This window comes from Natrix helvetica, assembly GCF_964273705.1.
Source record: "Natrix helvetica genome assembly, chromosome: 6".
Classification (NCBI taxonomy): domain Eukaryota; kingdom Metazoa; phylum Chordata; class Lepidosauria; order Squamata; family Natricidae; genus Natrix; species Natrix helvetica.
In genome coordinates, this window is record NC_138553.1 from 1797447 (window position 1) to 1822689 (window position 25243).

Genomic DNA, 25243 nt, shown 5'->3' on the forward strand with positions numbered 1-25243 from the left:
CCATAGGTTAGACCCGATGCCCTCTCCAATTTGCCACAGAGCTGTCCCTTTTACACATAGGTTAAACCCGATGCCCCTCTAACCAAAGATTCCACAGAATTCTTCAATCTGACCGTCCGCCACTCCTGGTCTTCAGTGTACGCAGAAGTGTGGTCATGCTATGGAAGAACATCTCAAGAAGAACATCTCAAGATGTTGTAATTTAGTCAATCGCTTTTTCCTTGTGGGCAAAGGGCCAGAGAAAGACATTCAGAAACAGGCTACCTTCATCGCTGTGATGGTGGCCACCTTATGAATATCTTAACAGAATGAGAGACAAATCCAGAGGACATTCATAGTTGCAATAGAATTGATTCATTCATAATTCCAGCACAGAGAAAAGGAAGTTGGGCCCATACATTCATGGAGGGGATGTCTCACTGGTATGCAGTGGAGAGAAATATTTGTGTGGCGGACAGCTTGCTTCCATTCCTTGAACTGCTTGGAATGATGGGAGAACCTCCTTTAAGCATCATAATTGAAATTTACACAGATAGGGAAGATCATTGTTACACCATCGGGTAACCCACTGTTTGTAATCTAGAAGATAACAGGTAAAGTTATTGACAAGTTCACATAACTCTTCACAGGAAACAACAGCCCAATCAGGAACTATCAACTCAGACAAACAAAATAAACAACCACCAAATGCATTCCCACCAACACTGACAGAGCAGGCAACCTGTGTAGACACTGCGCAATACCTCACTCCCTTCCTGGAATGGATCATGTTACTTAGTTGGATCATGAAATGTCTGCATGAAAACAAACCAGCTCAGAGAGCATCAAGGACCCCACAGTTGTCCTCCTCCTCCAATCCCACCCCCTTCTAGCACTGATGATGTTCCCTAGTTTGGTCATGAAATGTCTGCAAGAAACCAACCAAATTCTGAGAGCATGAAAGAGTATTTACCATATTCTTGGTGTTCCTCTGTTGCCATTGGTCTTCAGCTGAGATAACAGCTGAAGTCAGCGCAAAGAATCTATTGAGAGATCCTGGAAAATTGACTTTTATATTTAACAAATTATACAGCTTGAGTCTACACTGGCTAAGATGACTTAAATGTCTGGACACAGCTCCTTTTGTTCGGTGGATGGTTGCTTGTTTTGATTGTAGTTACTCTAAACAACCAAGAGTGCCATGACTTCAGCAGGTATAAATATAATGGGTAGATAGGTGCATGGTTGAATGGATGGATGGAGATGGGATAGAGAGAGACAGAGAAATAGACATAGAACATAGCATAACAGAGTTGAAAGGAACCTTGGGGTCTTCTAGTCCAACCCTTTGCTCAAGCAGGAGACCCTATAGCATTTCAGACAATGGTTGTCCAATCCCTTCTTTAAAACCTCCAGTGATGGAGCAGCCATATCTTCTGAAAGCAATCTATTTCATTGGTTAACTGCTCTCACCGTCAGGAAATTTTTCCTTAGTTCTAGGTTGTTTCTCTCCTAGGTCAGTTTCCATCCATTGTTTCTTGTCTTTTGGCACTTTGGAAAATAGTTTGCCCCCCTCGTATTTGTAGGAGGCCCTCAAATAAAATAAAGGGATAGAGAGATAAAGATAGATGTTGGATGGATGGATGGATGGGAGAGAGATTGATAAATGATTGATTGATTTGATTGATTAGAGAGATGATGGATGGATAGATAGGTGATAGAAAGAAAGAAAAATATAGGTAGACAGACACAGATGATTGATTGATTAGAAAGATACACAGATGATAAAAGAGAGAGACATAGGTAGATGATGGATGGATGGATGAGAGGGAGAGGGAGATAGAGGTGATAGAAGTACTGCAAACTCAACCAGCATGGAATTAGCTGTCTGGGGGCTTTATGACCCCATCCCTTCTGGATGCCTTGGAATGGAGGTTATTTAGTTTGGGCAGGCAGCTTCCTACCAGCATCGCCTGATCAATGAACTAGGCACCCCATCAACGATCCTTCCAATTTGTGTCTGTGTGTGAGCAGACAAGGCCCTTCAGCCGGTTTTGTCAAAACAATTTCCCTGGAAGTAAGGATTATCCTGGAGTGATCCCAGCTTACCCACTGATATTTCATTTTCCACGTGTGCATGGTAAAAAAAAATCATCTGCTCACCTGGTTTGCCCAGGGCTGCACAATGTTTCTTTAAGTGGTGCGGTTCTCCTGGTCTCCAGGACGTATAATCGACGGCGGTCCGATCCGTCCACTCAAAGTGCCTCTTCTGAAGAAAGTGAATGTCGGAAAGAAACATGAGAGTGGGTCAAGGCAGAGCCTATGATACGTTTCTGGTCCTGAGTTGGTCCCTGTCATTCTCATCCTTCCTATGACCTATCTCCTTCTCTACTTTTGACTATAACTTTGTTGCTTGTATCTTTATTTATTGTATTGTATTTATTGTATCATATTTATTATTGCTTTATTTAATTTCCTAGTATGATTGATTGCTTATGTTGATTATAATTCATAATTATTTATTATGTTGATTGCTTATATCATATCCTAAGACTATCACTAAGTGTTGTATCTTATGATTTATGATGAATGTATTTATGATGACTATGATCATGATTTATCACTTATACCTTTTATGTACATTGAGAGCTTATGCACAGAAGACAAATTTCTGGTGTGTCCAATCACACTTGGTCAATCTATCTTCTATACATCTTCTTATTTATTATTTTATATAATACTACCCTCAGGAAACAAATACTGTAAGACACCCCTGGGGAGGGTGTGCATAACTCTGGAACGCCTGGCCCATTAAGAAGAGCGAGTGCGGTGTCCTAGAGCAGCAATTGTTTGTGATGTCAGTTCCTTTGCAGCTTCCTCTGGAAAGCCAGCTGTGACGTTCGCCCTCCAGTGGACCAATAGGGAAGCACCTGATGGATTTGGGGCAAAGTGCCAGGATCTTAGACAGAGCGGGAAAGAAGAGCGCATGGAAGGGGGAAGAGAGAGGGCAGGGATGATGGGCATGGGAGTAGGGGGAGGAAAGGCTCCTCTCAATGACTACCTGTCATATAAGTGCTTTGATGTCTATAAATACCCAGGCAACACCCGGTTATCAGCAAGTAGAGAATAAAGAACTCTGTTTTGGAATTCTAGTACCCATAACTGCATTCAGGATCCCAAATTGGGTCTGGTCAAAGCAGAGCAAAGGATAACCATGCCTTCTCATGAGGAGGATGCTATGTTTCTACTCATGCATCTGCTTAGAAGGGTTGATGGCCATCGCCTTATTTTGGGGGTTTCAACTCAAAATCTCAAGACTTCTTTTATAATGGGAACCAACAGGGTAATTAGTGTAATTTTGGATGGATCATTTCCGTTAGATGCACAGGTGCTTCTTGGCATGGAGAATCTATCAAGCCAGAAAGGATTCCAGATTGGGGCTGACAGACGAATGCGGAAGCATTATGCTCTGTCCCATAATTGGGTAGACCAGATTGCCCTGATTTAAAAAAAAAAAAACACTTATTCTCTCACCTGGTATAGCGGACAAAGCAAGGAGAGCCCGTGGCTTAGAGATTAATACATCTACCTAATATATAAGTAGCCAGGTTCAAATCCCAGAAGGGTATGGCTAGCCAATGAGAGCTAAATAGCTTGAAATAGATCTATACTAGTCTCCTTTTATTTTTTTGTCAGTAAAATATTAATTCAACACAGAAAATATCAAGTCAGAAATCAGTGTGTTTCTAGGGCCTGGCCAAAGTAGCTGTGGTATTTCCCAAAGTTGCTTTTTTTCCCCAAAAGGCAACTGGATTTGAGAAGCAAAACATTTTCAAAAGAAGAAGAAAACAACGCCCAGTTACCTTTGTGGTGGGGGGACACCTTGTTTACAAGGATGGGACCCTCCCTCTTGGAATGGGCCACCAGAGCCTCCAAAATCCATGGCATTGTACCTGAAGACCTGGCAATAATTGTTTAACAAATGTCTCACTTAGCAACAGAAATTCTGGGGACAATTGTGGTCATAAGTGGAGGAACGTATGGTAAATACCTGCCGGAAGATTATACGGAGTCCAGCCTTATGGGAGGGTCCCCTTTATTTGGATCCAATTAAATGGGTTACTTTTAGGACAATCAGGGTCTGCTGCTTTCTCCACGCCAGGCCTGACCTGAAGAGCGTGCAAGACAAGTTATCCCTAGGAGAAGGAGGGAATTCCCACACTCACCTCTATAGTCCCAATTTTGCTCTCGTGCATCCCAATCCAGACTGATGACCGTAGAGCGTAGACTTCATCAAGGTACTTGGACAGTAGCTCTGTCTCTTCCTCATTGACAATAGAAGCGAGGTGGCAGTTGAACTTTATGGACTGGCATTCCAGCTGAGGGAGACCAAAAAGAAGAGGTTTCACCCTACAGAACAGGGGTCCCCAACCCTCGGGCTGCAGCCTGGTACTGGGCTGTGACCCATTCAGAACTGAGCCGCTAGAGCTATGGGTATGCACGCATGCATCTCCATTTGTGCAAGTGTGAGGCACTTGTACACGTGTGTGCCCGCTGCTCACAGAACTGGAGCTATACACATATGTATGTCCACCATTCACGTGGAACTATGTTCCGGTCTGTCGGCCACTGGCCCCTCCAGCAGCCAAATCAGAAGAGGAGGAGGAGGCGGCGTGGGGGTCAGGGCCAGCATCAAGGCAACCTGAGAGCTCTGAGGGGGAAGAGGGAATGGAGCTCTCAGAGAGAGAGAGGGGCAGAGGTGGAACCTGGGCTGGCCCTCAGCCCACAGATGGAGTCAACAGCCCCCAGGTCTGGAGGTGGCTAAGGAGGAACAGCTGGGTCCAGTGTCTGACAGGCAGATGCACAAAAGGGAGAGGAGAGCAGTGGAAATCTATGGGCTGGACCTTGGGACGGAAGAGCTACCACTGCTAGTGAATCCCCACCTGAGCTCTGGGGATAAAAGGCAGAGGGCAGAAATTAATAGATGTGGCAGACAACTATTCTTCTCCCTGCCGGATGGACTTGTTAGCCTGCGGTGAAGGAGAAAGGGGATGCCGGCACTCCTAATAAAAAAATATTTGAGTTAACTTCAGAGGGTTTGTCGTGTTTGGGGAGCTGGGTCAGAACAAACTATTTCCTCTCCCCCGGTGGTCCACAAAGCTGGAAAAAGTTGGGGACCACTGCCCCGGAAGACTGGACTTTGCTTGGATCAAGAAGAGCTCTTGATTTGATCTTGCCTTCTCTGTATTTTTTTTCCCACATGGCCGTTGTCTCTGTCACGATGTTAAAAAGTTTGCTAAGCCTGAACTGCCTAAACTGACATTCAAGAGTTAAACTAAGAAAGATTTATTGCGCACGCGTCACACATTCCAAAATTCCTCTCTTCTTTGTTCGGCAGCCAACTTTGGCAAACGTAGCTTTCATTATCAAAATGTAACCAATTAGTTATTTTCTGTTTCATTTACTTTTATTATTTTATTATTAAAGTTTGTTTATTAATTAGAATACTTTTAAAGACTTATTTTTTTCTCAATATCTCAAAAGATATGCGGAAGGGAATCAGCCACGGTCCATCGATCTCCAACAGGGTGTTTTTTTTTCCCCTGACAACTTGGTAGCAGAGGATGGTTTTTGATGATACCAGCTGAGATGGTTACAATTTATGGCTGTATTTTCCCTTCATGCTATCTAAAGATAACCGACTAAGCCTAATTAGCAATGTCGAAGAGAAAGAAAAGAAAAAAAAACACGGACATGGAAAGCACTTGAAAGAATCCATTCCCTCAGACACAGAGGAGCAAGATTCTTCAGGTGCCGAGCCAGAAATGGGGGAAGGAGTTACAGAAGGCAAGATCTACGGACTGAGGTCAGTAAATGTCCCTCATTATCAAGATACAATTAATGAACGGCAAAAGTCTAAACGGCAACTGCCGGCAGAGGAAAAATCCTCCCACGCAGAAAGCAAAGTTTATGAAATTCCCCCAGATGGTGAGCAAGAAATGCAAAGCTATCTTGATCGATTAGAACGTTTTGAAAAATATGTTAGGGAGGCGAGAGTGTGTTTTAATGAAATAAAGCGAAGTAGGAGAAGCTCCCCCACTCCCAAAATGTCTGAGGACGCCATCTTGTCTTCTTCAAAACAACAGCCTAAGACACACCCCACAGAGTTCACTGGTCAATTAGAACAAAGAGACATGTACACGTCACCGAGGTCACGTGGTCCCTTTGAGTCAATTGAACTTCAGGCCATGTATAGAGGGCTGCAGCCAAGAAGTGAAGCTGCACTGCCATCTGCTGGCGGAGAAAAATCATTACAGCAAAAGATGATGAGGTTTAAAGAATTAGCTATGAGTTTTACAGAAGCCCAAACTTTGCCCTCAAAGGTTAAGTCTTCAACACCCCCTGGCGGTGCGGAATTCTCCCTAGATGGAAAAAGGCAAAGCCAAAGGCGAATTCGAGGAAGCCAATTTGATGTTGCCACGCAAAGGCCAATGATGCAACCCCAGCATCCCCTGGTTCAACAACCAGCTTTGCAACCAGAGCAACAAATTGTTCCTCAGCAGGTATTCACAGTCACCCCCTTGACTGGTGAGTCCAAATTAAAGGAGTCAGGAGAGAATTATAAAGCCTGGGTCAGTGAAATTGCGCTCTTGCTTCGAAGAGAAGGCACATATTCCATGGTTTTTGATCCTCCCCGTCAACCCTGGACACCTGCAATAAGAAACCTCGAAAACAGAGCAATCACGACTTTACTCATGTCAATGGAAATTGAGATCCAAGGTATCTTTCCACCTGATGCAACTGCCCAAGAAATATGGGCTATTTTGGAAGATTGCTACAGGCCCGTTTCAATTGAATCTTCATGTTTGCTCATGTCTGAGTTCCATGGTTCGAAGTTGAAACCTGGTGAACGAATTGGTGGACATTTGACCAAACTGAAAAGAATGAGAAGTGAATTGAGACAAAATGGCCATGTAATCGATGATATCCAAATGATTAGCATCATCATTAACTCATTGAATTATGAATGGAAAGATGCTGTTGCAAAGATTAACTACGTGCCTATTGCTCAACGCACAGTTAACCACGTTTGCAGACTTTTAGTGGAAGACGAAGCTATCAGGTTAGCTACCCCACATCTGCAACGGCCTCCAGCACCAAAGGCTCCAGCCAGACGTCCCTTCCGAGGAAGAGGCTACGCTCCAAGGATGCCAAAATGCTACACCTGCAACCGTGTGGGACATGACACCCGGGATTGTCCCCAACGAGTTCCAGCTCCCGCCACGTACCAGCCCAGAGGAACAGATTCCAGAGGCAGAGGTAGAGGCGGAAGACAAGATCGTCGTGGTCCAAGGCGTGACCCACAAGCTCCGCTTGCAACACTGGCCATAACCAACGTTCCACAACCTGATCCAAAGTTCGACAGACGTCTTTTGTGGACTTTAGATAGTGGAGCAGCTGTGCACGTTACCCACAGAAGGGAACTTTTCACAGAGATGGGCGAACCAGAGCCCGAGTATCGAGAACTGTATTCCTTCACCAACCACACTTGCAAGGTTATGGGAAAAGGAACTGTTTACATTGAAGAACTCGATACACACATCCCTGATGTTTATTACATACCTTCAGCAACCAGTAATTTGCTTAGTCAAAGTCACTTGTCTAGAGAGTTAAAGTTCCAGGTTCACCACCTCGAAAAAGCAAGTTACTTAGTTAAAGATGGTGATATTGTTGCTGAAACCATGCTGATTGGTGGTGTTTATTACTTAAAGCCAAAGCCTAAAGGGCAAGCACAGGCAAGTATGCAAACTCCAAAAAGGCACAACGCAGACCCAGAGAGAGTTGTCCCAGAGAGAGAAAGCGTTACTGTGCCAAAGGCTCCTAAAGCCAACAAACAAAGAAAACAGAAACAGATTGCTCAGAGTAAGCCTGAGGGTCCTCATGAAACTGTTAATGTTGAGAATTCACTAACTGGTAAACCTTTGCATTCCAGGTGTATTCACAAGTGGCACAGAAGATTGGGGCATGCCAGTTTCCGTGTTCTTAGAAAGATGCCGGAGTTCGCAAAAGGTTTGGATCTAAAGGGGTGTAAGGTGTTTTTGGATTGTGCGGTTTGCAAAAAGGCTAAATCCAAGGCGGCTGCAATTCCCAAACACGCTACACGCCGGTCAACACGCATTTTTGATTTGGTACACACTGACATAGTGGGTCCTTTCCCACCAACACTTGGTGGCAGAAAGTATTTTTTAACAATTGTAGATAATCATTCTAGATATGGATTTGTATATCCTATGAGAGAGAAATCTGAGACCTTTCAGATCTTTAAAGACTTTGCAGCGTTTGTTTCTACACAATACCAAGTTCGCATCGCCAGAATCCAGAGTGACCGTGGTGCAGAATTCATGTCTCAGCGTTTCCAGGACTGGATGCGTAAGAATGGAATTCTTCATCAGACATCTGCTCCATATACACCGGCTCATAACGGAGTCGTAGAAAGAAGACAAGGGGTTCTACAAACCATGATGCGTTGTCTTCTAGAAGATGCCAATCTCAGTAACGCATACTGGGGTGAAGCAATCAAATATGCAAATTACATTGTCAACCGTACTTGGAGCAGTGTAATCAATCAAACTCCTTTCTACATGCTGTATGGCTACAAGCCTAATCTCAAGAACCTCCATATTTTTGGTTCATATGCTATGGTGAACACTCCTATAACTCAAGGACCAAAGAGACTAAGATTTATGGGTATTGATGATAATTCAAAATGGTACAAATTCATTGATACTAAACATGTGATTGTCATTTCACAATCTGCTAATTTTGAGGAAGACATTGACTGGTCCAGGATTCATTCCAATGATCCTGAAGTTTATTTTCCTAGAGATGGTGTTCCAGATGCCACGCAGCCTGATGATAATTCGCAGGCAGATGTTCCTTCTACCAGTTCTTCACAACCTGATGTTCCGTCTTTGCAACCCGCGGATGCTGATGCTAGCGACGAACGTGAGGACGAGGATGATGATGAAGAAGAAGAAGAAGACTGGTCTGTTGTTCCTAGACGCTCCAAGAGGGCCACAAAAGGAATCCCTCCACAACGTTATTCATGGCAACTGACAAAAACACCAGTACCTTTGATTTGCAACGTTACTCTTCCTCCAGAGACATTCACACAAATCAAACAGCTTCCTGATTCAGAACAAGACAAATGGTATGATGCAATGCAGGATGAAATGGACAGTTTAAAGAAACTTAATGTATTCACACCTGCAAAACCTCCAGCAAATAAGAAAGTCATTGGCACCCGATGGGTCTACAGAATCAAGAAGAAACCAAATGGTGAGTCTTTATACAAAGCCAGACTTGTAGCTCAGGGTTTCGCTCAACGTTATCCTGAGGACTACACAAACACTTACTCACCAACAGTCAGAACTGAAAGTGTAAAAATTGCTTTAACCACTGCAACTATTCTTGGTTTAGAAGTTTTTCAATTTGATGTGGACACAGCTTATCTACATGCAGACCTAGATGAAGAGATCTACGTGAGAAGCCCTCCAGGATTCCGAAAGCAAGAAGGGGATACCTGGTTCCTGAACAAAAGTCTTTATGGTCTGAAACAGTCAGGTTTAATGTGGTATTTATGTCTTACTGACAAACTAAATTCAATGGGCTTTATTAAGTCCGAAACCGATGAGTGTGTGTTCACAAAAAGATCTAACAATGCATATGAGATAATTCTTGTTTATGTTGATGATATTGTTTATATTGGTCCAAATAAGAAAATGAGTGAGATTTTTGCTAAAAGTTTGCAGAGATACTTCACACTAAAATCTTTAGGACACATTAGCACTTATTTAGGTGTTCAAATTGAAAAGACACAGAAGGGGTTTAGTCTTTCACAAGAAGAGAAAATTGACCACATTCTACATCATTGCAACATGAAAGATGCTAGCACAACAAAGACACCCATGCAAACAGATTTTCACAACTTAACACATGAACCAAGTCCTGAGTTCGAGGATCAAACACTCTATCGTTCAGTCATTGGTTCACTATTATACATTAGTAGTTGGACCAGACCTGACATCGCACTTAGTGTTAATCTTTTATCACGACACGTAGGTAAGGCAACACAATTTCATTGGTCATGCATTAAGAAGTTGTTGAAATACCTGAAACACACTAAGCACATGAAGTTATTGCTAGAACCAACACACACTGATCAACCAAAGTTGATTTGTTTTGCCGACGCCGACTGGGCGAGCGACAAGAAGTCACGCAAAAGCACTTCTGGTTACATGATGTTCCTAAATGGTTGTCCTGTTTACTGGCAAGTGAGAAAACAGAGTTTTGTTTCATGTTCATCTACTGAAGCTGAATATGCTTGTGTTTCAGATGCTCGTAATTCTCTAACGTGGTTTGATGCTTTGATCACAGATATCTGGACACGTCCGATTCGACCAATCACTGTGATGGAAGATAATGTATCTGTTGTTTATATTTCTGAGTCACATTTTACAGGTTCTAGGTCCAGACACATTGACATTCGTTATCAAAACACAAAGCAATTAGTTAAGCAAGGTTTTGTTAAATTGCAATATGTTTCTACACATGATCAGATCGCAGACATGCTTAACAAACCACTCGCCGCAAATCAACACGAGTATCTGCGAAAGAAGATGTGCCTTAATTGATGATTTGATGATGTCAGCCCAGACTAGCAAAAGAAGGGGTGTCACGATGTTAAAAAGTTTGCTAAGCCTGAACTGCCTAAACTGACATTCAAGAGTTAAACTAAGAAAGATTTATTGCGCACGCGTCACACATTCCAAAATTCCTCTCTTCTTTGTTCGGCAGCCAACTTTGGCAAACGTAGCTTTCATTATCAAAATGTAACCAATTAGTTATTTTCTGTTTCATTTACTTTTATTATTTTATTATTAAAGTTTGTTTATTAATTAGAATACTTTTAAAGACTTATTTTTTTCTCAATATCTCAAAAGATATGCGGAAGGGAATCAGCCACGGTCCATCGATCTCCAACAGGGTGTTTTTTTTTCCCCTGACAGTCTCTTCCTGAGCAAGCCTGGGCCAGCATGGCCAACGTGAGACATTTCAGTAGTGCAGGCCACGTGTGGTATCAGCGGGTCAAGGGAGCATTTTCCATCCTGCCTGCCATGAGCATTTTCTCTCTCATTTGGGAAGAGGCAGCAGTTGTCCATGTCAGACCCAGAATCCCCTTCCACACCATTGATGACTCCCTGCTAGCACTGATGATGTTCCCTAGTTGGGTCATGAAACATCTTCAAGAAAACAAGCAAGCTAAGGGAGCACAAGGACCCCACAGTCCTCCTCCTCCTCCTCCTCCACAAACTCCACCCCCTTCTAGCACTGATGATGTTCCCTAGTTAAGTCATAAAGTGATTGTAAGAAAACTACAAAGCTCAAAGGGTGCCAAGTATTCCATAGTCATCCTCCTCCTCCTCCTTCTCTCTGCCAACCCCACTCCCTTCTACTATTGATGATGTTCCCTAGATGGGTCATGAAACATCTGTAAGAAAACCACAAAGCTCAGGAACCACCAAGAACCCCACAGTCATCATCTTCCTCCTCTCCACATACCCCACTTTCTTCTGGCACTGATGATGTTTCCTAGATGGGTCATGAAATGTCTGCAAGAAAACCACCAGACCCAGAGAGCATCAAGGACCCCTTATTTCAACCCCGAGCTACAATTATTGAAGAGTTATAAGTCGAGGATTCCCCGGGATTAAGCAGTTTGGGAATCGTGCCCACCTGTTCAGCCTTGCCTTTTCCTTACCTCTGCTTTCATCCAACTCACTTTCAGATTGAAGAAGCCATAGCAGAATCCGTTGAACTGCCTCCATCCTCCAGGACACGTGGTGGCTTTGGCACCTGTTAGCAGAGGAGACAAATGGGATCCAGGCTGCAAGTGGAGGGGGCTGAGGAAGTAGCAAAGGGGTGAAGGAAATTCACTCAGGCCATGTCCAGGGTGGGGCTACCTGCATTCTCAGGATTATTTTATGGTGGCTCACCCAGGTGGTTCCAGCCCAAGTGAACAGCCACACTCAAATCAGAATGATAGAATGACACAACGACAGAATAACACAATCATTACAGAATGATAGAATGACACAACAACAGAATAATAGGATAATTTCAGAATGGCAGAATCATAGCATAACACCATGACAGAATAACAGAAGAATGACAGAATGATAGAATAATTACAGAATGATAGAATAACAGAATGACAGAAAAATGGGCAAAATAGCAGAATGACAGAATGTTAGATTAGAACGACAGAATGATAGAATAACACAGGTGTCAAACTCAAGGCCTGGGAGCAGGATCTGGCCCACTGGCTGCTTAGATCTGGTCCACGGGGCCACTCTGGAAACAGCAAAGGAATGGCTCTGTTCTCGCTAGCAGAGGGTTGCTGGATGCTGTCGCAGCTTAAAACGGAGCTGGGGAGCCTGGTTTCACTGGCAGAGCTCTCGGGCAAACTCGGGGGGGGGGGGGAACACGAATGATGTCAAGCTGGCCATGCCCACCCTGGCCCTCCAAGGTCAAACCGAACACTGATGCAGCTGTCATTGTTCCAGATATCATCCAAAATTAAATCAGAGTCCAAGGCAAAGCATTGCTCTAAATTCCAATTTATTAAGAGACACATGTTGGCACATCTGTGGAAAACCCAAATCTGAAAGCTTCCTGGGTTTTCCACCCAGTTGAAAGTTCATCGTCTTGTCCCCACACCCACAAGTCCATCACATGGTCCAATCTTCCACTGCCATGCTGGCATCTCCACCCATCCAGTTCTGGTCAGGTGCAGAGGTGCAGAGGCAAAGAATGACCTTTGGCTTCTAGAAAGGAATGTTTTATTTTGACAACAGCACATTCTACTCCTTACTATTCCCCCTCCCAATTACCCCACTAATGAAACAGCATAGTAAAATAATAGAGAGAGTGGCAGGCCAAAGATCCTAAAAGGAATATGGCTGCAGGTCTGACAGGAGCATGGTGACAGCGGCCCTCAATGAAATCAAGTTTGACACCCCTGGAATAACAGTGATATGACAGAGGATAGGGGAGAAGAGAAGAGTTGGAAGGGACCTTGGAGGACTTCTAGTCCAACCCATTGCTCAGGCAGGAGACTCTATAATCATTTCAGACAAATTGTTATCCAGCATCTTGTTAGAAACTTCCAGTGTTGGAGCATTTACAACTTCTGGAGCAGGGTTCCGGCAGTCACTACTGCCAGTTCACTCATGGCTGCGCCACACTCACACATGTGTGCTTGATGTGCACGCATGCGCAGTACAATAAACATTGTGCATGTGCAGAAGCAAAAAAAAAAGATGGTGGGGCCAAGAGCTTCCCTGAAAACTTGTTCGGGGCGTGGCAGGCCACCAAACCACTACCATTTCAGCTGAACCAGTAGGAACCCACTACTGTTCTGGAGACAAGTTGTTCCACTGGTTAATTGTCCCAACTATCAGGAAATGCCTCCTTAGTTGTAGGTTGTTTCTCCTTAATTCAGTGTTAATAAAGTATTTCTGTAGATCCTTCTCAAGTTACCCCAGGGGATAATGACCAGCGATCTTCCTACATGCTCTGTTCTCCACCCCAGGACATTTATTATAATTCCAGAACTTTGCCATGTAAGGACAAGGAAATCCTTCTTCCCATCTCTCATCCTAACCACCCATCCCATATTTACTTTGGGGTTTCATCTCACAGTTTACAATGATCCCGTTTCAGCAATGCTTTTATGGGGCTGGGTCTTCTGCCAGAATTCGGGAAGGTTGGCAGAAGGACCTACCTGGTGGAAGAGAGATGGCCAGCAAGAAGCCACCTAAGAAGAGACAGAAAGTAGAGAGGGTCTCCATCTGCAGGGAACAAAGAAAGAGAAAAGGAATGTTAGGAGGAGAAATGGTATTTTCAGCCATGCCTCTGATTAAACCGATTACAGAGGCCAATAACAGAGTTGGAAGGGACCTTGGAGGTCTTCTAGTCCAGCCCCCTGCTCAAGCAGGAGACCCTACACCATTTGTAAACGTTTGCTTTAAACAGGAACAGTTGCTGGACGGTCCTGTAAGATCCATATCTAAATAGACCAACTGTCATCTCCATTTCAATTACGATAATTTACAGATAGTCTTCAACTTAGGGCTACAGCTGAGACTGCAATTTCAATTACTAAGGGAGGCAGTCAGTAAGCAAGCCATTGCAGGACCGGATCTGATTTTATTTTATTAAAATATTGGTGATCTTATAGGGGTTAATAAACATAGTGTAAGACATGTAATTGATGCTTAAATGTATCTTTGGAGAAAGTGGTAAAGAACCATTAAGATAAAATAGTATTATTTAAAAGATAAAGAGATGAATATGGGAGAACCCCCAATAAGTGGGGGAGGGGAGAATATAAATTAGGAAGAGAGTATTATATAAATTGATATATAAAATAATGTTTTATAACTATAATGAGTTTATTAAGGTTAGAAGTTGGAAGACAAAAGCTATCATTGTATTATCATTGTTAGCATTATGTAAACATGTATTGACCCACTCATTACTCTGTCCACAAAATATGTTGGTTGTTAAAGGAAAACTGCAAATAAAACATATACAAAAGAAAAACAGAAGGTCACAAATTGTGATTATGTGACTGCAACTTGCTGGGCCTGTCGTAAATGTGAGCCCATTGCCATGAATTGCACCCATGTGCCTGGAGTGGAATGGTCGTAACCCCAAGGCAATTTTTCGGAGGCTGTTGTAACTTTGAAGCATCCTTAAATGAACGGTCGTAAGTCAAGGACTGCCGGCATCGTCGTGTTGGTAACTGTCGCAATCCTTCACGTGCTTAATAAAGGGCCCTTGCCAAATGCACTCTGGGTGTCAGCTCAGCTCAATTAATTCATATGAGTTGATGTTGGGTGAATGTCCTACCCTTGAGGTCACCGAAGGAAATGGGTCAACACGGATTATTCCCTCTTTTCATTCATTTCTAAGTGGTACTATGGGGAGTCCCTGGTGGGCAGGACAGACAAACCAGTAGAAGAGAAGGGTTGAAGTGTGGTTGAAGCCTTGGTGGCCTTTGAGGTTGATGGTTTTCTGTCAGACATTTCTTGACCCAACTAGGTAACATCATCAATGCTGGGAGGGTTGCAGGGAGAAGGAGAATTGTGGGCTCCCGGGTGTTCTCCGAGCTTGGTTGTTTTTCTTGGAGATGTCAAAGATCTCAGCAAGCCATCCTGGGCAGGTGGCTGAAGGACTCCCAACCTCCGCGTCTCCTAGCAAGGTGGTGTGAATAGGGGAAGAGAATTTCCTCCCCCCAAAGACCCAAGTTCCAAAGCCACTCACTTGTTCCTCGGCTTGATGGCCTCTGGGCGACTCCTCTGAAGTGACACCACCTCTCTTCTTCTTCCTCTGCTAACCCCTCCGGGAACCTATATAACATCGCTGGTCAGAGAGGAACGTGCCTCTTGCGAGTTTCAAAAACAAGGTGGAACCTCAGAAATTACGTTCACCTGAAATTACTCCGGGTTGTGGGCGAGCAGAGTCCTTTCTGAGAAACTAATTAGTAAGGCATTGCTAGGCAAGGTGGGTGGAATAGATGGGTGGTGTCTTTGTTCCTGCTGGCTTTTGAAGGACATGTTCCTAACAGTCTTCTCAAAGGGACAGTTTGGCTGGAAGAGAAAAGAGAGAAGGTTAAAAGTTGGAAATGTTTCAATGGGGTTTGTTGGGATTTTTATTTATTTATTTATTTATACATTTTCTCTTTACACACGCAAGTGCTAGGTGAACAGCGTGTTGCCTGGCTTAATTTGCTTATAGAATACTACTTTTCCAGATCCTACTTTCCACCTCTGTGGTCCAACCATTTGCAAAAGAAGTCCCATGTTCAAAAACAGGCTGTGTCGGTCTGTCCATTTCTGCACAATCTATTTTTATTATTATTATTATTGCTTCTTCTGTAAGTGTTTCCTCATTTTTCCAGTGCTGTGCATAATACTATTCTTGCTGCTGTCAAGACACGTAATATTAAATATATATCCCCTTCCTCATATTCTTCTGGCATTATGCCTAACAAAAATAATTCCGAAAGTAACCAAAGGGGGATGTTGGATCGTGGGAACGGACGAGGCAGACTCAGGCTTCAGTAACCACAGCTCTTTATTAGCCACTAGAATCCAGCAAAAGCCCTCTCCGTCTGGCAGCAGGGCTCCGGCAGGGCCTTTGACCAATCAGGTTTGAATGAGTTCCTGCTGGTGGAAGTGGACTTTGGTGGAAACTACTTACATCATTATTCACATGCAAAGTGCTCAAAGTACTTTAACAGGGGAGATCTCCCCAAAACAGAAACCACAAAATAGTAAGGAAAGGAGGAGAATAAGGAAAACTCTGGGGAAAGTTACTAGAATAATCAAAGTAAACACACTGAAGAAAAGATGCAATAACCACAAAAATAGGGAAAAGAAAAAGAAGAAGTTGGGGGAATGGGGGAGAAGAAGGAAAATAATTAAAACTGGGATTTTTGGGAGCCCAAGAGAAAATGGTTAAAAGAGGAAGAAAGGGGGAAAGAGTTACATCAGTAGACTAAAGAGAATAGTAGTAAGATTGTTATTGTTGTCACTGCGTTAATTGTTTGCTAGCTGAACTGAAGAGTTACTGCGCAGGTCATAAATCATTATCAGCAATGATTTACTGCGCATGCTTCTTAGCACGTTTCTTAATACATCACACATTCCAGAGACTTCTTTACTTTTGTTCTTCTGTTCGTCTGCCAAGAAGGTGGGCGACAATTGCTCTTGCCAAAATGTAACAATTAGATTTATTTTCTTATTTTCATTTTATTTTCATATTAAAGCTTGTTTTAATTAGAACTTGTTATCGGGTCTTACTTTCGCTTTTTCTGAAGATATACTTTTTAGGAAAGCCGTCGGTCTACACCTCATTAGCTCAGGGTGAAATTTCCCCTGACAATTGTTATGTAATTAATTAAGACATAAAGAAATGATAGTATATAGTTCATGGTAGAAAAAACTTGAAAGAAATGCTCTCTAGGCTTAAATTGAATTGGAGGACGTATGCTGTTTATAGCAAAAGACACCAAGGAAGAAAATAAGAAAGGAAAATTAGGTGTAACTTTGAAGGGACAATTGAAGATATTGTTTATGTATTAAGAAAAAAATAACTATAAAGATGGAAAATAATGGAAGAGAATAATTTGGCTGAAAGTGAAAACAAAACTATGATGTAAAAAGGACCATGGAATTGAGAGGATGTAAAAAAGACCCAGGCAGCTCTTTGTTCCTATAATATGGATAATTTGTATTAAAAAATAAAAAACCTTGAATGGAGAAAAAAAATAATTCTAGCTTATAATCTGTATGCTTTTTAAACTTTTTTTCTAACCATGTGTGCATTTTCGTCCACATTTTTTTTGTGTTTGAACATGTCCACCACATGTGGTAGTATGTGCCGGTCCTCGATTACATTTCCAACATGGTATATTTGTCATGGAATTTGCAGACCACTTTGTACTTTGCCTAATTTGTACTTGCTAGCTTTTGGGGGGGGGTGTTTTTGTTTTACCTAGGTGTAAAACCCTGCTTTTCTCCACATGAAATTGCATCGTGTTGGATAGGGCCCCTTGTTCAAGTCTATCAAGATCTTTTTGGATCCTGATCTTGTCTTCCGGGGTGTTGGCTCTTCCTGCCAACGTAGGGTCATCTGCAAACTTGATGAGTTCCTCTTCTATTCCCTCATCTAAGTCATTTATGAAGATACTGAAGAGTCCTGGGCCTAAGAGGGAACCTTGTGGTACCCCACTGCTTACTTCCCTCCGGGTAGATGTAGAACCATTAAGGACTACTCATTGAGTACAGTCAGACAGTTACAAATCCATCTGGTGGTGATGCTGCCTATCCCACATTTTTCTAGCTTGTTAGGCACTAGCTTGTATTCTGATCCTCAGCAACTATAAGTGATGTGTACTTCAACTCCCAGAATTCCCCAGCAGGAATGCTTTAAGATGGGTGTCATGGTAAAGTAGAATAAAATATGGATTAAAATATAAGAATGAAGATGTGGCATAAAAGCGACAGTTAGAAGCTTGCTTAAAGGGACAGGGAAATGTCATCAGCCTTCAACCACAACATGTTCCAGCAAATGTCCCTATGTCAAAAGTCCAAAACCACAAGGTTCAATTAAAGTTCGTTAATGGCACGTACTCCATACCTGTAACAAAAGGAGAAGTAAGACCCCCATCTCCTTACAAGGCTTTCCCCCCAAAATAACCAATAAGAAATGAGTTAAGTATTTCCACGTGCTTCGATAATGAAGGTTGTTCAGAATTTGCAATGTTAGCCATGGGCTAACATTCTGAACCTGGTGGCCAAATAAACTCCTCCTGTATCCTGAGAAGTCTAAAGCCTGTCATTTTCTGCAGCAATTTGATGTAAAGGAAACTGGTGAAACAGTTTCATGACGAGTACTCCCAAAAACCTAAGGGGCCCCAGGGGGAGGAAGGAGAGGTTACACTGAGCCTTGGGTAACGTCTTTACAGTTTTTTTTCTTTTTGCAGGAATTCCTTTTCAATTAAAGGGGGGGGGGGCTGTCAGCCCTGAAGCTGACCTGATTAAGGCCATTTTGATGCTTCAGTGCTGGCACACTGGAGCTGGGAGATCAGGAGGTGGGAATAGTTGGGGTTTGTAGCCAAAACAAGATACTTTCTCCTGAGAACCAAGGACATTCCCAGCCAACTTCTAGTTTAATGAAGAGAGGGACTAGGGGAGACATGATAGCAGTCTTCCAATATCTCAGGGGCTGCCACAAAGAAGAAGGGGTCAAGCTATTTTCCAAAGCACCTGAAGGCAGGACAAGAAGCAATGGGTGGAAACTAACCAAGGAGAGAAGAAACCTGGAATTAAGGAGAAATGTCCTGGCACTGAGAACAATTAATCAGAGGAACAGAAGTTGCCTCCAGAAGCTGTGGGTGCTTCATCACTGGAGGCTTTCAGGAAGAGATTGGACAACATTTGCCTGAAACGGTGTAGGGTCTCCTGCCTGAGCAGGGGGTTGGACTAGAAGACCTCCAAGGTCCCTTCCAACTCTGTTATTCTGTTCTGCAGCCAACTTGCCCTGGCCAACTGACCAGAGAACAAGAGTTACACTAGTACTGAAGCATTAAGGGAACAAAACGCAAATGACCACAATTAAAATATTTTATTTAATTGTTTTAAATCGCTAAATTGAATTGCTGAATTCTCCTGCAGCAAATTGGCCGTGGCGAGTTGCCCCGTTCCGTCTCAATTGAGGCTTCCAAGACCTCCGGGATTTGAGAAGGATCAGCGACGTTGGTACTTCAGCTCATATTTGCAGAGGTAAGCAAACCTTGTTTCGCATTCAATTTCTTTCCAGAATTTATATCCTGAAAGGCACAGAAAAGGGGGAATTTTTGGCACCTGCAGCTTAGGGAAACTGGCCTACTAAGATTGTTTATGTAGTGCATATTGTACATTGGAGGTGGTGACCCTGTGAGAGCTGTATGCAATGAAATTTCGTTTTAATGCATGTTGATTAGCGTGCATTTGACATGACAATAAAATTATTCTAGTCCAGTCTAGTCTAGTCTTAATTATTCTATTCTGTTCTGTCCTGTTCTATTATTCTATTCTATTCTATTCTAGCCTATTCTAGTCTAGTTTTAATTCTTCTATTCTATTCTATTCTATTCCTTTTTTCTATTCTATTCTATATTTTATTATTCTATTCTCTTTTCTCTTTTCTATTCTCTTTTCTATTCTATTCTTCTTTTCTCTTTTCTAGTCTACTCTTGTGTAGTTATACTACTCCTATTTTCTCTTCTCTTCTATTTCTATTTTCTTTTCTATTCCTATTTTCTATTCCTATTTCTATATTTTGTTCTGTTCTGAATTCTATTCTCAATTTTATTCTGTTCTCTATATTCCTATTCTATTCTATTCCATACTATTCTATTCCTTATCAGAATCCTGGAGTGGAGAAGTCTTAAATGCCAAAAGTCAAATTAAGAGAATTAGGAAGGGAGGGGACCTAACCAAGATTTTTATATACAGGTAGTCCTTGACTTACAACCACAACTGAGCCCAAAATTTCTGTGGCTAACTGAAACGTTTGTTAAGTGAGTTTGGCCCCATTTTACGACCTCTCTTGCCACCGTTGTTAAGTGAATCATTGCAGTTGTTAAACTAGGGACAGGATTGTTAAATGAATCTGGCTTCCCCGTTCAAAGTTATAACGGCACTGAAAAATGTAACGACCATTTTTTCAGACTTACGACCGTGGCAGCATCCCCACGGTCACACGATCAAAAGTCAGGCGCTTGACGGCTGACTCACCTTTATGACGGCTGCAGAGTCCTGGGCTCACGTGATCCTTTTGCGACCTTCTGACAAGCAGTAACAGATGGGAAGTAACAGACTCAAACTCAACCCCTCCAAGACGGAGTGGCTGTGGTTACCGGCGCCCCGGTTCAACCAGTGGGTTCCATCACTGGCCATCGGGGGCGAACAGCTGGCCCCCGTGGAGCGGGCGCGCAATTTGGGCGTCCTCCTGGATGCCCGGCTGTCCATGGATGACCATGTGACGGCCGTGGCAAGGGGGGCGTTCCACCAGGTTCGCTTGGTGCACCAATTGCGCCCCCTATTGGACCGGGGCGCCCTGCGCACAGTTACCCATGCACTGGTGACGTCCCGACTGGACTATTGCAATGCTCTCTACATGGGGCTTCCCTTGAGATGCACCCGAAGGCTGCAGTTGGTCCAGAACGCGGCCGCGCGGGCAATTATGGGAGGTACCAGATACTCCCATGTAACACCTCTCCTGCGCGGGCTGCACTGGCTACCTGTGGCTTTTCGGGTGCGTTTCAAGGTGTTGACTATCACCTTTAAAGTGCTCCATGGCACAGGACCTAGCTACCTGCGGGATCGCATCCTGCCCCATACATCCCTGCGAGTTGCGACCGATTCGCTCTCACAGAGAGGGACTCCTCTGGGTGCCGTCCACTAGGCAGTGCCAGCAGGCGACGCCCAGGAGTAGGGCCTTCTCTGTGATGGGCCCGACCCTCTGGAATGACCTCCCCCCCGACATCAGAACAACCACCAATCTCCGCTCCTTCCGGAAAAAACTTAAGACCCACCTGTTTAACTTAGCTGGCCTGGCCTAACTGTAGCTTTTGTGTCCCTCTAGCCTGTATTTTAAGTTTTAAATTTTAAATGTTTACGGATAGATTTTTAGGTTGTTTTAATTTTTAACTACAACTGTACAGCCTGTCATATAATTTGTTTTAATGGGTATTTATAATTATCTAAGTTTGTATATTGTTTTACTGTGGTCTGTACACCACCCCGAGTCCCTTTGGGGAGAGGGGGCGGTCTATAAATTTTATATATATAAAATATACCTGACGTTCCCAAGCCACCATCTTTATGGGAGACACCTTACCTCCCTCCACTAAGTGGGCACAGAATGGGGCAGAACTCGTTCCACGAAACTGTCGGGTAGCCTGGCATCCAATTGGAATAAAGAATTTTGTAGGCGTCCATCCACCACCAATCGCCCTCACGAGAACCCTGGAAAAGAAGAGGATCTCTTTTTAGGTAGATCGCCCGTCCACCATCCGATTTATTTATTTTCCTGTAAAGTTTCTCTTTCTCTATCTCTCTTCTTTTCTCCCTCCCTCTTTCCTTCTTTCTTTCTTCCTTCTCTCTCTCTCTCTCTCTCCCTTCCTTCCTCCCTCTTTCTTTCTTTCTTTCTTTCTTCTTCTCTTTCTCTATCTCCCTTCCTTCCTTCTTTTCTCCCTCCCCCCTCCCTCTTTCCTTCTTCCTTCCTTCTTTCTTCTCTCTCTCTCTCTCTCCCTCCCTCCCCCTTCTTTCCTTCCTTCCTCATACCTACTATCTCTACAAGAAGCCTGGTCTGTAGCCTGGCAGTTATACAGCCTACCCCACTGTATGTGCATGTGGAGCCTTCGTAGTGTTTTGCCCAGAGTTCGAGAAACAAAACCAACATTCTGAGCAGCAAACGTATTCCTGATTTGTCAAAGCAAAACTCAGAAAGGCCTGGAAAATCCCTCCGTTTATTTGTTCGACCTGGGACCTTTGAAATCTCCTGAAATCTCTGCACCCAAAATGCTGGGCCTGATTCCTGACTCCTCCCACAATCTGGGTTTGCAGAAGCCATTTCATCCTAAATTAGGGATCAAGGCTTGATGGGCAACGTGGCAGAAAAGAAGCCGGGATGGGAACTAGTCAACTTTGCCCTGCTCTTTCTCAACACCCCCCCACCCCCCACCCACCCACCCCGCTTGATGGAGAAGTGACGTGTAAACAGAGACGTTCCAAAATGAAAGGAAAAAAATATTTACCCTTCCCCTGTAAAACAATCCGATCCAAACGGGTCCAGTGCCCTGAGTTAGGGATGAGGTGATGTAGGTGGCCAGGTAGTTTGTTTCTTCTGCGTCAAGGATGGAGGCCAGGTGCCCACGGTGGGCACGGGACTGGCAGTAGTTCTGTGGGGAATCAGAAGGGGCTGCGTTACTCAGATCAGTCCCCACAAGGGAGCTCCTGCGTCGCCTGGGTCTCGTGAAGAAAGAGAAGAGCAGAAGAGCATGACGGAATTCACTCCTCTTCCTCCTCCTCTTCCTTTTCTCCTTCTCTACTTCACCAACACTTTCTCAAAGCACTGATGATGTTCCCTAGTTGGGTTATGAAACGTCTGCAAGAAAATAACCCAGATCAGAGAGCATCAAGGACTCCACAGCCCTCCTCCTCCTCATCATCATCATCATCTCATTCCTTTCCCCTTCTCCTCCACTCCACTAACCCCTCTGTCTTCTAGCACTGATTATGTTCCCTAGTTGGGTCATGAAGCGTCAGCAAGAAAATAACCCAGATCAGAAAGAATCAAGGATCCAACAGCATTCCTCCTCCTCCCTTTTTCCTCCTCCACTTCACCAACCCCTCTCCCTCCCTCCTAGTACTGATGATGTTCCCTAGTTGGGTCATGAAACGTCTGCAAGAAAACCACCCAGATCAGAGAGCACCAAGGACTCCGCAGCCCTCCTCCTCCTCGCCCTCCTCCTCATCATCTCATTTTCTCCTCCTCCTCCACTACACCAGGCCCTGTCTCTTCTAGCAGTGATGATGTTCCCTAGTTGGGTCATGAAACGTCTGCAAGAAAACCCCCCTGCTTAACACCAAGTATCAACCGCAGCTAGAATTGTATTTACACAACATTGGAAAAGGGTAGAGATTCCTATTGATGCGAAGGTGATAAGGAAAATATTAGAATGTGAAGAAATGAAGAGATTAATACTAGCAATTAAGGAGAAAGAGTAAACTGAAATCAGTATATGATTTGGGAAGTATTTTACCAATGGCTGGAGAATAAAAAAAAAGAGTTTGGAAATGAAGAAGGCTAAAAAATAAGCAGACAACTTAGATACAGTGGGGCAAAAAAGTATTTAGTCAACTACTAATTGTGCAAGTTCTCCCACTTAAAAAGATGAGCGAGGCCTGTAATTGGCATCATAGGTAGACCTCAACTATATGAGACAAAATATATATAAAAAAAGACCAAACAATCACATTGGCTGATTTGGAAAGGATTTATTTGTAAATTATGGTGGAAAATAAGTATTTGGTCACCTACAAACAAGCAAGATTTCTGGCTCTCACAGACCTGTACCTTCTTCTTTAGGAGGCTCCTCTGTCCTGCACTCATTACCTGTATCAATGGCAACTGTTTGAACTTGTTATCAGTATAAAAGACACCTGTCCACAACCTCAAACAGTCACGCTCCAAACTCCACTATGGTGAAGACCAAAGAGCTGTCGAAGGACACCAGAAACAAAATTGTAGACCTGCACCAGGCTGGGAAGACTGAATCTGCAATAGGCAAGGAGCTTGGTGTGAACAAATCAACTGTGGGAGCAGTAATTAGGAAATGGAAGACATACAAGACCACTGATAATCTCCCTCGATCTGGGGCTCCACGCAAGATCTCACCCCGTGGGGTCAAAATGATCACAAGAACGGTGAGCAAAAATCCCAGGACCACACGGGGGGACCTAGTGAATGACCTGCAGAGAGCTGGGACCAACGTAACAAAGGCTACCATCAGTAACACACTACGCCGCCAGGGACTCAGATCCTGCAGTGCCAGACGTGTCCCCCTGCTTAAGCCAGTCTATGTCCAGGCCCATCTGAAGTTTGCTAGAGAGCATTTGGATGATCCAGAAGAGGATTGGGAGAATGTCATATGATCAGATGAAACTAAAATAGAACTGTTTGGTAGAAACACAACTCGTCGTGTTTGGAGGAGAGAGAATGCTGAGTTGCATCCAAAGAACACCATACCTACTGTGAAGCATGGGAGTGGCAACATCATGCTTTGGGGCTGTTTCTCTGCAAAGGGACCAGGACGACTGATCCGTGTACAAGACAGAATGAATGGGGCCACGTATCATGAGATTTTGAGTGCAAACCTCCTTCCATCAGCAAGGGCATTGAAGATGAAACATGGCTGGGTCTTTCAATATAACAATGATCCCAAACATACCGCCTGGGCAACGAAGGAGTGGCTTCGTAAGAAGCATTTCAAGGTCCTGGAGTGGCCTAGCCAGTCTCCAGATCTCAACCCCATAGAAAACCTTTGGAGGGAGTTGAAAGTCCGTGTTGCCCAGCAATGGCCCCAAAACATCACTGCTCTAGAGGAGATCTGCATGGAGGAATGGGCCAACATACCAGCAACAGTGTGTGCCAACCTTGTGAAGACTTACAGGAAACGTTTGACCTCTGTCATTGCCAACAAAGGATATATAACGAAATATTGAGATGAACTTTTGATACTGACCAAATACTTATTTTCCAGCATAATTTGCAAATAAATTATTTCCAAATCAGCCAATGTGATTGTTTGGTCTTTTTTTTTACATTTTGTCTCTCATGGTTGAGGTCTACCTATGATGCCAATTACAGGCCTCTCTCATCTTTTTAAGTGGGAGAACTTGCACAATTGGTCGCTGACTAAATACTTTTTTGCCCCACTGTATGTAAATAAGATGAAAACTGTTAGTATGCGTATGGTGAGAACAGCAGTGTTTAATGTTAATATGATATCATTACTAGAAGAAAAATGGAGAGTTTCATAACATTTAAATGCTCAATATATTATAATGCTAAACTTAGGGAA

General features: G+C 43.5%; 1 protein-coding gene and 1 long non-coding RNA gene across 2 annotated transcripts; both read right to left on the minus strand.

Moving 5' to 3' along the window:
* Positions 1 to 380: 380 nt before the first annotated feature.
* LOC309394965 (rheacalcin-2-like) lies at positions 381 to 15466 on the minus strand (the record flags this gene model as incomplete). The annotated part of the gene is made up of 6 exons (XM_081958683.1): positions 381 to 579; positions 2143 to 2248; positions 4206 to 4358; positions 11801 to 11895; positions 13826 to 13858; positions 15370 to 15466. 6 exons carry the CDS (start codon positions 15464 to 15466, stop codon positions 512 to 514), a joined length of 552 nt encoding a protein of 183 aa, XP_081814809.1. The 3' UTR covers positions 381 to 511.
* A 3796-nt stretch (positions 15467 to 19262) lies between these two features.
* LOC309394071 lies at positions 19263 to 22122 on the minus strand. Its single transcript, XR_014175691.1, has 3 exons — positions 21942 to 22122; positions 21496 to 21623; positions 19263 to 19441 (listed from the first exon to the last, which is right to left on the minus strand). It is a non-coding gene; the product is annotated as an uncharacterized lncRNA (long non-coding RNA).
* Between the last annotated feature and the right edge of the window lie 3121 nt (positions 22123 to 25243).